The 14,247-nt window shown below is 37.3% G+C and overlaps 1 protein-coding gene across 1 annotated transcript; it reads right to left on the bottom strand.

The window, feature by feature from the left end:
• Nucleotides 1-819: 819 nt before the first annotated feature.
• On the bottom strand, nucleotides 820-13,309 carry nup85 (nucleoporin 85). Its single transcript, XM_077202127.1, has 19 exons — nucleotides 13,141-13,309; nucleotides 12,735-12,828; nucleotides 12,458-12,614; nucleotides 12,310-12,380; nucleotides 12,180-12,223; nucleotides 11,000-11,069; nucleotides 7,822-7,943; nucleotides 7,573-7,707; nucleotides 6,927-7,049; nucleotides 6,705-6,836; nucleotides 5,074-5,180; nucleotides 4,898-4,981; nucleotides 4,496-4,561; nucleotides 3,931-4,082; nucleotides 3,284-3,401; nucleotides 2,778-2,878; nucleotides 2,167-2,318; nucleotides 1,211-1,300; nucleotides 820-1,107 (listed from the first exon to the last, which is right to left on the bottom strand). The coding sequence occupies exons 1-19, from the start codon at nucleotides 13,174-13,176 to the stop codon at nucleotides 1,009-1,011; spliced, it is 1,953 nt and encodes a 650-aa protein (XP_077058242.1). The 5' UTR covers nucleotides 13,177-13,309; the 3' UTR covers nucleotides 820-1,008.
• Between the last annotated feature and the right edge of the window lie 938 nt (nucleotides 13,310-14,247).

Below are 14,247 nucleotides of genomic sequence, written 5' to 3'. Positions count from 1 at the left end.
AGTCTTACCCATGATTGCGGTTTTGAGTAATGAAACAGGCTGGGAGTTTTTAAAAGCCTCAGGAATCTTTTGCAGGTGTTTAGAGTTAATTAGTTGATTCAGATGATTAGGTTAATAGCTCGTTTAGAGACACTTTTCATGATATGCTAATTTTTTGAGAAAGGAATTTTGGGTTTTCATGAGCTGTATGCCAAAATCATCAGTATTAAAACAATAAAAGACCTGAAATATTTCAGTTGGTGTGCAATGAATCTAAAATATATGAAAGTTTATTTTTTATCATTACATTATGGAAAATAATGAACTTTATCACAATATGCTAATTTTTTGAGAAGGACCTGTATAACGTTAGGTCACAACTGTACTTTACAGGTCCGTTCACGCAAAGAACGATAACTATTTTAGCGTTACATTAACGGACGATAACGGCCTTTTTTCCCTAAACGCGCGCTTCTGGGTTACGTAATTGCAGCGCGCGCTTTTAAAAAGGAATGATTCTGATTGGCTGTATCGTTCATCACACACAAAACAAAATCGCTCTCAAGTGATTTTAACAATATTCTTCCTCTGTAACTTTCTTGGAAATAAATTATAAAATTTAATATTTAATAAGTTTGTGGTTATTGTTTTAGTGTGAATGACTTAAATCGACCTACATGCAGAATAAATGTACTTACAATATCAGTCAAGGTTTCTTGCATCATAATTTACAGTTGTAGTATATTTTGTATGATATTTTTCTCCCGTATATGATTCTTAAAATTTAACAGGCTGTTTGAGTTTCTGTACCTCAAATTCTAATTCAAAGGAGCACAACAATTTAGTTTACCCTCAAAAGAACTTTATAATTATGAAGATAAAATAAATCAATATGAAAAACATTTTTTTTTGCAAATACTGGAAAAGTTTTTATAAAAGACATCACATTTTTTAATCCAAGTTTTCTGAATTATGTACAGGACACACAAAAAAAACAGCTTTAAATGTTAATTCGATGATCAGATGAATTTATGTTTCTATCGTTCCCTCTTTCACGATGGCCATGGCGAGGTTTCGGGCCAGAGACAGTCGCAAGAGCTCCATCTTTGTGGACTCGATATCTTCATCCTAAAACACACAGAGGAAAAAACGCTTAGAAACATCTGAATTTACAGCTAAACCTTATAATGGGCAGCTCATGCGTTTCTGGGACGTTCTGGACGAGCAGTACCTGGTCTGTCTGCTTCAGCTCTTTGGTTCCTGAGTTCAGCTCCTCCAGACAGGACATGAGCTCATACGTCTGATCCACGGAGAAGATCACCTTTACATGCAAGAAAACAACAGGGCGATTCAAACGATATGCCAAAAACACTATGGTCAACTTTTATGGATTAAGCTGATATGTTTATATTAATATTTATGCATTTGGCAGACGCTTTTATCCTTGCATTCAAGGCAAATATTTGATCAGTTGATAGTACAGACGGACAGAACTAGTCAATCTTATTTTATGATGGTAATGATCGTAAAAGCTGTAAATGTTTCTACTTTAACATTCATCCTTCCCTCGCAGGTCAAAATGACCCGAAGCCTTACTTTCATTTCATTTTGATTATATTCTATTTTTTTAATGCAATATTTTTGGATTTTTTTTGTTATGTTTATTTTATTTACCTTCACATTACTAAATTTTTCAAAAAAAAAAAAAAAATATTTAAGCACAGTCCTCACATTCTTTCAACTTAAATTCAAAATAACTCAATTTCATGCATAAACCTTTTAATTCAGCTCAAAATATCTTACATTGGGTTTCTTTGCCGACATCTTGTGGAAAAAATAGATAAAATCCTTTTTTTTTTTTTTTTTTGTGAAGTTTTAGCATTTTTAGGTTTTTCTATGTGTACCGAAGCATTCCATTGCTTCCTATGAGGGTGAAATTGACCCGTGGGGAAAGGATTTGTTACTTTTTTTAAATTTCAACCACAAATCCATAAAAAAAAAATTCTGTGTGTATTCGTGTTTCAAGTGTGACAAAAGTACTAGGGTCTTGAACCCCTCTGATGAACACTCAATTTTTTACATTTTTAGTTTCAGGTCAAAATGACCAGAGGGAATGCAGTTCTGTAGCCAAATATTCATTGTTCCTAGCACTTTAATGGTTAGTGTAAAGCATGAGGAGTGTGTGACCTCCTTCTGCTCCAGCAGCGGCAGTGCGTCGGTCAGCAGGGTCATCCACAGGCTGCGCGGGGCGATCTTAGCCGTCATGAGGGACAGCAGGAGTCTGGCTGCCTCAGAGAAGCGTTTCTCACCGTAAAGCCTGTGAAACTCACGGTACTTTCCTAAAAACACACACGCGCACATGCTCATACATCTCATGGACTAAAGACCTTCTTAAAGACAACCTGAAATGCCATTAGTAAACGTTTTTAAGTCTGTGATGTGAAACAGGATATCTGACAAGAAAAACACTGACTTCATTGCAATTGAATGGGTGTTTCATAATAGAATGAGTCAGAGCTGCATGTGCATTTGCTGAAAACAATAACTTATAAATTGCTTTGGTTATTGGTCAGTATTAATACATGAAGAGAAAGTTATTAGATGAAAGACAAGCGATGTGCAAATATAATGTGCACTGATGAATCCTTCACAGTTAGAGAAGGAAAGCCAAAGTGAAAGCTGTGATAAATAGATCTGAGAAAAAACTGGAAAGGACTGAAATATGAGTTATTCATGAAAAATTCATGAAACTGAATTATCGCAGCTCTTCAGATAAATGTCGTCGGTCAGTCTTGTACCTAAAAACGTCAGTCTGTCACTGAGCAGCATGGCAGGACCCAGATTATCCAACAAATCCAGATCTGTGAAAGAGCCTTTATTACTGTAATCCTGAAGAAACCTGCGCAAAACACACGGAAAGAAGCGTTGGGAGAAAAAAAAGAACATTTTAATAATTATATTTTATATGCATATATATTTTTTTATTATTATTTATTCTTATACATTATATATGTAGCATAAAGAAAATTAAGTCTGTTTTAGGACATTGCAGTAATGGTAATTTGAAGTGCTTAACTGTTGTAAAAAAATTATAATAATTATAGGTTAAAAAGACAACATAATAACTTGTTTATTGGCAGGAGTATGTAGGATGGATGGACCGATAGATAGGGATGGATGATGGATAAGAAAGGTAAGATAGATGGATGGACAGATAGATGGATGGATAGATAGATGGATGGATAAGAAAGATAAGATAGATGGATGGACAGACAGACAGACAGATAGATAGATAGACAGTAACCTCTCAGAGATGAGTGTGGCGAAGGCAGCATCTTTAGCTCTGATGCTCCAGGATAGAGCAGATCCCAGTCTGTTGTTCCTCAGAGCTCGTTTAGCCATGATCTTACAGATACTGCGCACTGGAACACACACACACACACACACACACACACACACACACACACACACACACACACACACACACACACACACACACACACACACACACACACACACACACACACACACACACACACACACACACACACACACACACACACACACACACACACACACCACACACACACACCACACACACACACACACACACACACACACACACACACACAAAATATACTCTAATCAAACTAAATGTCATTTAATACACTCTTTCTGGAAAAGACCCGTTTAGGCAGGAAGAGGATGACAGTTGTGTGCCTGTAGTCAGTGGAGCTCTGTGTGTGTGTGTCTGTGTGTGTGTGTCTGTGTGCCTGTAGTCAGTGGAGCTCTGTGTGTGTGTGTGTGTGTGTGTGTGTGTGAGAGAGAGTGTGAGTGTGAGTGTGAGTGTGAGTGTGTGTGTGTGCGTGTTTGTGTGCGTGTGTGTGTGTGTGTGTGCGTGTGTGTGTGTGTGAATGTGAGTGTGTGTGTCTGCGTGTTGCGTTTGCTCACCCTGTTCACTCATCTGTCGGTCCTCACAGATACGCAGGACTTTAATGGCTTTGCGTTCTGTGTCGAGCGGGACTCTCTCGAGCTGCAGCTCCAGATACACACGACCGAACTCAGGACAGTGATCGAAATAATCCACCGCCAGCTGCCACAGACTAACACACACACACACACACGAGAAATACATCATTTCTGAACATCAAATCAGCATATTAGAATGATTTCTGAAGGACCATGTGACACTGAAGACTGGAGTAATGATGCTGAAAATTCAGCTTTGATCAAAGGAATAAATTACAGTTTCACATTTTCTATTCTCATAGAAAACAGCTATTTTAAATTGTAATAATATTTCACAATATTACTGTTTTTATGATCAAATAAATGCAGCCTGGCTAAGCAGAAGAGACTTCTGAAATTTTAACACTGAAAAAAGCATTTTCTATAAAGCTGCTTTGAAAAGATATCTACTGTGAAAAGCATTATATAAATAAACTTGAATTGAATTTTAGGGTGAAGTGTGACTCTTTTCGTCCTGTCAGCAGAGATAAATAATGTGTTTCATCACCTGTGATGAGTGAAGAGACCCGAGGCGTACTCCAAAACCAGAAACTCACGCAGATTAGAGCCAAAACTACAAACACACAGAACCAGAACAGTGTTACGCGCATCACATCCAACAAACCTTCTCAAAGAGACACAAGAATCTGTACCTTTACTTTAAAGCCAGCACAACAGAGGTCATTTACATACAGGAACTCACTCAAATATGACTTTATATGTGCAAACAAATCTTAACAGCCATTATAAGTGTAGTAAAAATGTGAATGCATGATCTGATGTGAGATCATTTACATATAGAAAGAGTGAGGGTGGAAAATGATCATATAAACACTAAAATATGACGTTTTTGTGTGCAAAAAGCTGATTATGAGTGTAATGAAAGCATGATGTGTTGTGAGATACTCACTCAAGGTTGTGTGACTGCAGCAGTTTGCAGTGATCCAGCAGGTCCGTCAGATGAGCCACAAACCACCAATTGTTGAGCGCGATGCTGTGGAAACATCACATGTGTGTGTGTGTGAGGGTCTGTTCAGATGAACGTGTGTGTGTGTGTGTGTGTGTGTGCTGAGAGCGCTGACGCACCTGCAGTCTTTGATCACCTGATGCAGGTCGAACTCAAACGCAGACAGCAGGATGATGTCCAGAGGCTCGGGAGACGCCCGCGGACCCAGAAACATGTTCATGCTCGACTGACACACACACACACACACACACACACACACACACACACACACACATACACAGTCAGCTGGGGTTTATACACTCACACTGTATCATGTATTCATCGTTTATATGAGAGTAAAACACTGTGAGCTTCTGCACATTGTCAACAGAAATGGAGTGTTCTCTTCCAAACAATTAGACAAAGATCTAAATATTAAGAAAATACATAATAAAAATCTGAAAATTACAGAAGTTTTCATAAGGTGACAAAAACATATAGTGTTCAGACATGCATGATGAATTTTCAGCTGTTTGTATGATATCTGGCAGCTTTACTCGTGGTGTGTGTGTGTGTGTGTGTGTGTGTGTGTGTGTGTGTGTGTGTGTGTGTGTGTGTGTGTGTGTGTGTGTGTGTGTGTGTGTGTGTGTGTGTGTGTGTTGCATGCAGGGTTATTTTACCAAAATAAATAAAACAGAAACATAAGCCTGCTTTCAGAATACTACTATAATGATAATGTCCACTGCTTGACCGTTGTGAAAATTTATTTATAATAAAAAACACTATGCAAAATAGAATTTTGCTTAATTTTCTTTTATGGTGATGCATGACCTGAATATGATTTATTACAGTTATTATATTATACATGGGTTATTATAGTTAAATAAAACCATTAAAACTTTGTTACAAAATAAAATAAGCTTTAGCAGAAAGCAAAATGTCTAATTTAGTTTAACTGAAACTAAAATAAAAACTATATAGACATTAAAAAAGCACAACTTCTAAAAATGACAAAAACACAACAGAATTACTAAAAACTTTAACATAAAATCTTTTAGAAAATATAAAACTAGCCTTACAACTATAAAAGTATATTCTGTCATGAACTCATGATCATGAATTTTGTGCATTATCATACAAATAATGGCAATTAACGATTTAATTATGTTTGGTTAATTTCATTTACAGTGTAAAGCCTAGTATGTTATTATTTATTTATTTGTTATATAATTAATATAATATAATCTTGGCCCATATGATTTACTTTAATTCTGTGAAGATTAATAATATTTATATAATTTTGAATAAAATATAATCTTAGCCCATATAATTTACTTTAATAATGTAAAGATTAATGATATTTATATAATTATTTATATAATATAACCTTGGCCAATATGATTTACTTTAATGTGAAAATGATTTATATTAATACAATATAATACATAACGCAGTCTGATTAAACACACAAGCCTTCGTTTCGTATGAGAGAAGACCTTTGATCTTTGTGTGCGTTATAACAGGTTTATTTCTTAAATATTTTTCATTCTGACTCTCTCTCCACACCAGAAAAGGACACACGACGATATCACACATCTGATGGCATGTCTTTAAGCACTTAAATTTCCCTTTATTCGCATGATAAAATACAACTGATATCTAAACTGCACAATTATTGCGGGTATCTCAAATAATTGCGATTAGACTGAATATCCAGGATCATACGCTCCTCAATAACCGCGCCTGTCCTGTGACAGTAAGGGGACACTACCTGTGCGTAGTAGTGCAGGTCGGGCGGTTTGATGGTGGGGTGTGTGAACAGCAGCCGTGTCACCAGGAAGTGATACCAGGTGCTCAGCAGCTCCTTCTGCTCCAGCAGAGCGTCTTCATCGCCCACCAGGATCTGACACACACACACACACACACACACACACACACCATCAGGCTGAGGATGACGCCCGATCACGGGTCACCAGAGGTCACGACCCCTCACCTTGCAGATGGTCTCCAGGTGACGGTTGCTAGCGAATGTGTTGTCCTGGAGACTGCGGTCACACTCCTCGTGCCAGTTCCTCCATTTCATATCAAACTCGGTCACCGTTTGAGTTCCTGTGGGCTGAACACACACAATTACCAAAATTAATTTATCAAAAATTACCCTTTTTTTTCCAGTGAGAAATGGTACTATATTTTAGTTCGATAATATTTTTAATATAATATTTTTAGGGGATTTTATGGTACTAAATTATATTTATGCAGTAGTTATAATCCATTTATTCACTTTTTGAGCATAGACCTGAAAATTACATCTCCAAATTAAATGGTCACATAACTCTTGAAAATTTTAGAGCACAGACTTAAAGTTTGGTTTCCTTTTAAAGATGACACATGGCATATTATTGCTGAAGTGAAAAGAGTAATAAAAAGTCAACTTATTTACAATTTTTATACAAAATACTTTAACTTTGCATCATAATTAAGACCAAAATCATGATTTTTTTTCGTATGTAGTGGCTTTTTATTTGCTTATATTCTAAAAGGATTGCTCTCGTATCCAATTTTAACATGGCCTGTTTGAATATGCAGTATGTAAATGATGATGACAGAATGTTAAGCATGTTGTGCGCTGATGTGCGTACGTTAAACACGGGCATGTTCTGCAGCAGGAGGTCCATGCGTCTGAACACTGAGCTGCTCTCGGCCCGCAGAGACGCCTGTTTGGACAGAACCTGTCGGGCCTCGTCCATCCGGCCCTGCAGCACTAAACTGATCACCTGCACACACACACACACACACACACACACACACACACACACACACACACACACGTGAGGACGCCAGAGGTGATGTGTCGAAGATCTGGAGGTCAGGGGTCACGCGCTTCATACCACGTCCCAGTAGGCCTGGTGTCGAGTGGGGCTCTCGCTCTGCAACACTTCTCTCGCTTTGGAGTCCACGTCCGACTTGTGGAGACGCACCCAATCCAGCAGGTGCAGCAGCAGAGATCCAGCTACACAACACAACACACTCATCATTAATCAGCAGCAGAGATCCAGCTACACAACACAACACACTCATCATTAATCAGCAGCAGAGATCGGGCTACACAACACAACACAACACACTCATCATTAATCAGCAGCAGAGATCCGGCTACACAACACAACACAACACACTCATCATTAATCAGCAGCAGAGATCCGGCTACACAACACAACACAACACAACACACTCATCATTAATCAGCAGCAGAGATCCGGCTACACAACACAACACAACACACTCATCATTAATCAGCAGCAGAGATCCAGCTACACAACACAACACACTCATCATTAATCAGCAGCAGAGATCGGGCTACACAACACAACACAACACAACACACTCATCATTAATCAGCAGCAGAGATCCGGCTACACAACACAACACAACACACTCATCATTAATCAGCAGCAGAGATCCGGCTACACAACACAACACAACACACTCATCATTAATCAGCAGCAGAGATCCAGCTACACAACACAACACAACACACTCATCATTAATCAGCAGCAGAGATCCGGCTACACAACACAACACAACACACTCATCATTAATCAGCAGCAGAGATCCAGCTACACAACACAACACAACACACTCATCATTAATCAGCAGCAGAGATCCGGCTACACAACACAACACAACACACTCATCATTAATCAGCAGCAGAGATCCGGCTACACAACACAACACAACACACTCATCATTAATCAGCAGCAGAGATCCGGCTACACAACACAACACTCATCATTAATCACCAGCAGAGATCCGGCTACACAACACAACACAACACAACACACATCATTAATCAGCAGCAGAGATCCAGCTACACAACACAACACTCATCATTACCAGAAGAATTCCGGCTACACAACAGCAGAGACACAACACACTCATCATTAATCAGCAGCAGAGATCCAGCTACACAACACAACACAACACACTCATCATTAATCAGCAGCAGAGATCCGGCTACACAACACAACACAACACACTCATCATTAATCAGCAGCAGAGATCCGGCTACACAACACAACACAACACACTCATCATTAATCAGCAGCAGAGATCCAGCTACACAACACAACACAACACACTCATCATTAATCAGCAGCAGAGATCCGGCTACACAACACAACACACTCATCATTAATCAGCAGCAGAGATCCGGCTACACAACACAACACAACACACTCATCATTAATCAGCAGCAGAGATCCGGCTACACAACACAACACTCATCATTAATCACCAGCAGAGATCCGGCTACACAACACAACACAACACACATCATTAATCAGCAGCAGAGATCCAGCTACACAACACAACACTCATCATTACCAGAAGAATTCCGGCTACACAACACAACACACATCATTAATCACCAGCAGAGATCCGGCTACACAACACAACACTCATCATTAATCAGCAGCAGAGATCCAGCTACACAACACAACACTCATCATTACCAGAAGAATTCCGGCTACACAACACAACACACATCATTAATCACCAGCAGAGATCCGGCTACACAACACAACACTCATCATTAATCAGCAGCAGAGATCCAGCTACACAACACAACACTCATCATTACCAGAAGAATTCCGGCTACACAACACAACACACATCATTAATCAGCAGCAGAGATCCGGCTACACAACACAACACTCATCATTAATCAGCAGCAGAGATCCAGCTACACAACACAACACTCATCATTACCAGAAGAATTCCGGCTACACAACACAACACACATCATTAATCACCAGCAGAGATCCGGCTACACAACACAACACACATCATTACCAGCAGAATTCCGGCTACACAACACAACACTCATCATTAATCACCAGCAGAATTCCGGCTACACAACACAACACACATCATTACCAGCAGAGATCCGGCTACACATCACAACACTCATCATTACCAGCAGAGATCCGGCTACACAACACAACACAACACACATCATTAATCACCAGCAGAGATCCGGCTACACATCACAACACACATCATTACCAGCAGAATTCCGGCTACACAACACAACACACATCATTACCAGCAGAGATCCGGCTACACAACACAACATACATCATTACCAGCAGAGATCCGGCTACACAACACAACACACATCATTACCAGCAGAGATCCGGCTACACAACACAACATACATCATTACCAGCAGAGATCCGGCTACACAACACAACACACATCATTACCAGCAGAGATCCGGCTACACAACACAACACAACACTCATCATTACCATTAGAGATCCGGCTACACAACACAATCATCACAACCAGTAGGGCTGGGCAAAAAAAATAGATTTTTTTGATTAATTGTTTTGTAAAATGTGGTCGATTCAAAACTGATTCTCAAAGGCCAGAAATCTTTTTTTTCCATATTTATTTATCCAAACCCAAAAGCCAGTGTTAGTTTTCCTCCACTGTTCACAGGCTTGCAGCCTCCGTGTTACAGCTAATGCTGTGAGATTTTATGTTGGTTTTATCAGAAACATAAAATAACTGGATCCTGTTTGATCAAGGCATGCGACTGTTCTGACTCGTCCAATTTACAGCATCAATTTCATCTTGCATCAAAATTCTGGTTATTCCCTGTATGCATTTGAGATGTAGAGTTGGGTTCTGTTTTAATGTTCCTGAGTTTATCTAAATTAAAAACAGTTTAATATACAGGTTTGTGGCTCTTAATTTCTTTTTATTAATTAACCACTTGTAAACTTGTGTTCACTGTTCTTTTTTTTTTATAAATACAGGATTTGTATTAAATCTATATTTATGGAGTCAAATCGAAAATCGAAATCGAGAATCGCATTTAGAATCGAATCGAATTGAGAGCTTGCGAATCGAATTGATTAGAATTGTAACATCTGAATGGATGCCCAGCCCTAATAACCCGCAGAGAAACCTCAGGATCAGCATCTGAGCGTCAGTGTGTGTGTGTGTGTGTGTGTGTGTGTGTGTGTGTGTGTGTGTGTGTGTGTGTGTGTGTGTGTGTACCTGGAGACGCGTCGATGAACAGCACCTCACACAGGTTCCAGATCAGCTCGATGGCCAGGAGAATAGACACCTGCACACACACACACACACACACACACACACACACACACACCAACAGATCATAATCTTAATGTTTATTTATTTAATATTATATTTCACATTTATTATGTCAGCAGAAAGATTGTATCCATCAGGGTTTGATTAGATCATAACAAATGTCACATGAGCAAAAGAAAAATAATATCATGTCAGCAGGAAGACAGTTTCAGAGGCAGAGCCACATGTTACATTTTTACTTTTAAAAACACTTATTTAATTTTTAATAAATGTGTTATTATTCAAATATGCAGAATGAATACATATGTTTTTATAATTGTAATCTAATGATTAATGTATTTTTATAAAATACAGTATATCCAATATTTAGAAAATGTGTTATTTTAGTAATATTAATATACTATTATAGTATTTAATAATAATTTTCTAATCTAATGATTCATTTATCTTTATAAAATAAAGCATATGAAATAAATAGAAATTTGTGTTATTTTAATAATATTCATATACTATTATAGCATTATTCATATTTTGTAATCTAATAATTAATTTATATTTATAGAAAATGCATATAAAATAATTAGAAATAGTGTTACTTTAGAAATATTAATATACTATTATAGTATGCATATTTTTTGTAATTAATGATTAATTCATCTTTACAAAATAATGCATATAAAATAAATAGAAATTAGTGTGAATATGTTTTATAATCTAATAATTACTTTATCTTTATAAAATAAAGCATATACAATTAGAAGATTCGATTTTCAGTTTTCAATTTAAATTTAGCTTAAGTTGTAACCATTTATTTTATATGCGTTTCTCATTTTTTAATATTTCAATTAATTTTCAGTTTTAGGAAATTTTTGTATTATAGTAAATTTCAGTTAGATACCAATGCAAGATTTCTAATTTTCTCATCTAATATTTATACTTTATTTCAATTTTATTTCAATTAACGAAAATGTCTTTAAATAGTTTTACTTAGAATGAAACTACTATCGAAATACTGGTTCCGCACATCATTTATCAGACAATTAACATTAAAATAAAATAATCTGCACTGATCATGAGTTACTGTATCAGCCGATTGATATTTGATGTGATCTTCAGCATGTACCTGATCTCCGTACTGTGACGCTAAAGACCCCTCTCGTGCCGAAACTGGGGAGAGAAACAGAGAAACGTGATCAGCTGATCAAACGCATCATCCTCTTCATGCGTGATGCGTGCGTCACGTGACCGTTTACCTGCGTTCTGCTGAAGTTCCTCCATACAGGCTCTGATCACAGACCTGTAGTTCTTACTGATGCTCACGAACCTGCAGGGAACAATGACAGATCACAAACACACACCAGGACACACTCTGAGTGCGACATTTGAGGTCTGAGGACTCACTGCGTCTTCTTGTTTTTGCTCGGGACGTCCTCTTTGATTTTCTGCAGCCCCACGAAGATTAGATGGGACTCGTTGAAGAGCTTACGCAGGATGGGAGAGCAGATATCTTCATCTTTCCTCACGATGTGGACGAACGGAGAGCCCGCAGACTTCGGACCTGAGCAGGAACACACACCATTGACAGTTTTTATGATGCCTCTTTCACACACACACACACACACACACACACACACACACTCTTTCCAGAATCCAGTGTGGATGTTATTATTATTAATACCTTGTAGTTTGTAGTTTGTCTCATAGACTAACAGATCTCCAGGACCCCAGTCAAAACCCAAGTGCCTCTGATGAAATCCAGCGCCGGGAATCAACTGCAAGAAAAACAAATGAACAAACAGCATGATAATCATTTAGTAATATAGAAGAATAAGCCCGTTTATATCAGTTTATACAATACATATATACCATGGTAACTTAGCCAACTTATGACAATTTAGTTCCAAAGTGTATATAAGTATATACCTTCTTATTGAAATACTATGGAGTAACTTACCGTGGTAATTGATAATGTAGTAATACTACCTTCAGATACCATGGTAACATCACATGTGTATTCTTCACAGATGTATACTTGTATATTAATAATCATATACACTGAATAACCAGTATAAATCAGCACGTACCGTGGGACTGGGCTCCACGTCCACCTCCTCCATCATCCGGAGATATTAAATCCTCCTGAATAACAGTGAAATATATGACTTTAAACAGCTTTATGATCTGACCAACATTCAATACGGTCAGGGATCAGAATCGAGCGCCATGAGACTGAAGGACCCATGAAGCCTGCGCGGTTAGTACGACGCACTGAACGCCTGAGTAAAACACTAAATTATGCACTGTTTATATTTGTTTCAAATTATATGGTTGTTGTTATTATAAGGAAACATTGTTTCAGAATTAACAGTAGTGTTTAATAACAATACATACCAATCACAAATGTTTGTCATATTTCCATAAAGATGAAGAAAGGTAAAATAAGACTTTTGTTTTTTAAATATTTACAAATCGCATGTGTTGTTGTTCTCTAAAGGATTTTCAGTGATCTGATGACAATTCAAGCTATTTTAATTAAACATATCTGATAAGAATAATAGGGATGCACAGAAATTAAAATTTTTGCTAATACCGATAACTGATGATTCCTTTGAAAGCTGATAACTGGCCGATAAATCTAAATAATTTTTTTATATAATTTTTGACAGCCTGATTACAAAAACAAAAGTCTCATCATTAAAAGCCATGTCACAAACACACAATGTTCTCATTATAATTTTATGAAGAGCCTCAGTTAAAGGAATATGCCATTATTGGCTTTAATATAGACACATTTTATTATCGAGTCAATAATTATAACAATGAACATATATCAACCGATATCGATATGGTGGCTGATATATTGTGCATCCCTATAGTGCAAAAAAAATGTCCATGTTTATATCATGTTATTATAAATAGTGTTATAGCTTAAAATATTGCTTTTATGTTAGGGTCAGGGGTTGCAAAAACTTGCTTTTAATGCTATTCCTTTTAAACTATGGTGTAATTATGGATTTCTTTGTGATTTTAAAGCTTGAACTGATTTCTTTACACATTGTAATGTTTCATTGTAATAATAAACTGTTTTATATATGGCCATAATATATTTAGTGTCAATGGTATAAAATTACCATAAGAGGGGTTTAATTCAGAATAGTGTAAATGATTTCATTTGTTTGTTGTAGTCTAGG

This window comes from Siphateles boraxobius, unplaced genomic scaffold, assembly GCF_051911475.1.
Source record: "Siphateles boraxobius isolate OS27281-9 unplaced genomic scaffold, OSU_SipBor_1 49, whole genome shotgun sequence".
In the NCBI taxonomy this organism is placed as follows: Eukaryota; Metazoa; Chordata; class Actinopteri; order Cypriniformes; family Leuciscidae; genus Siphateles; species Siphateles boraxobius.
This window is presented reverse-complemented; position numbering and strand designations above follow the sequence as displayed.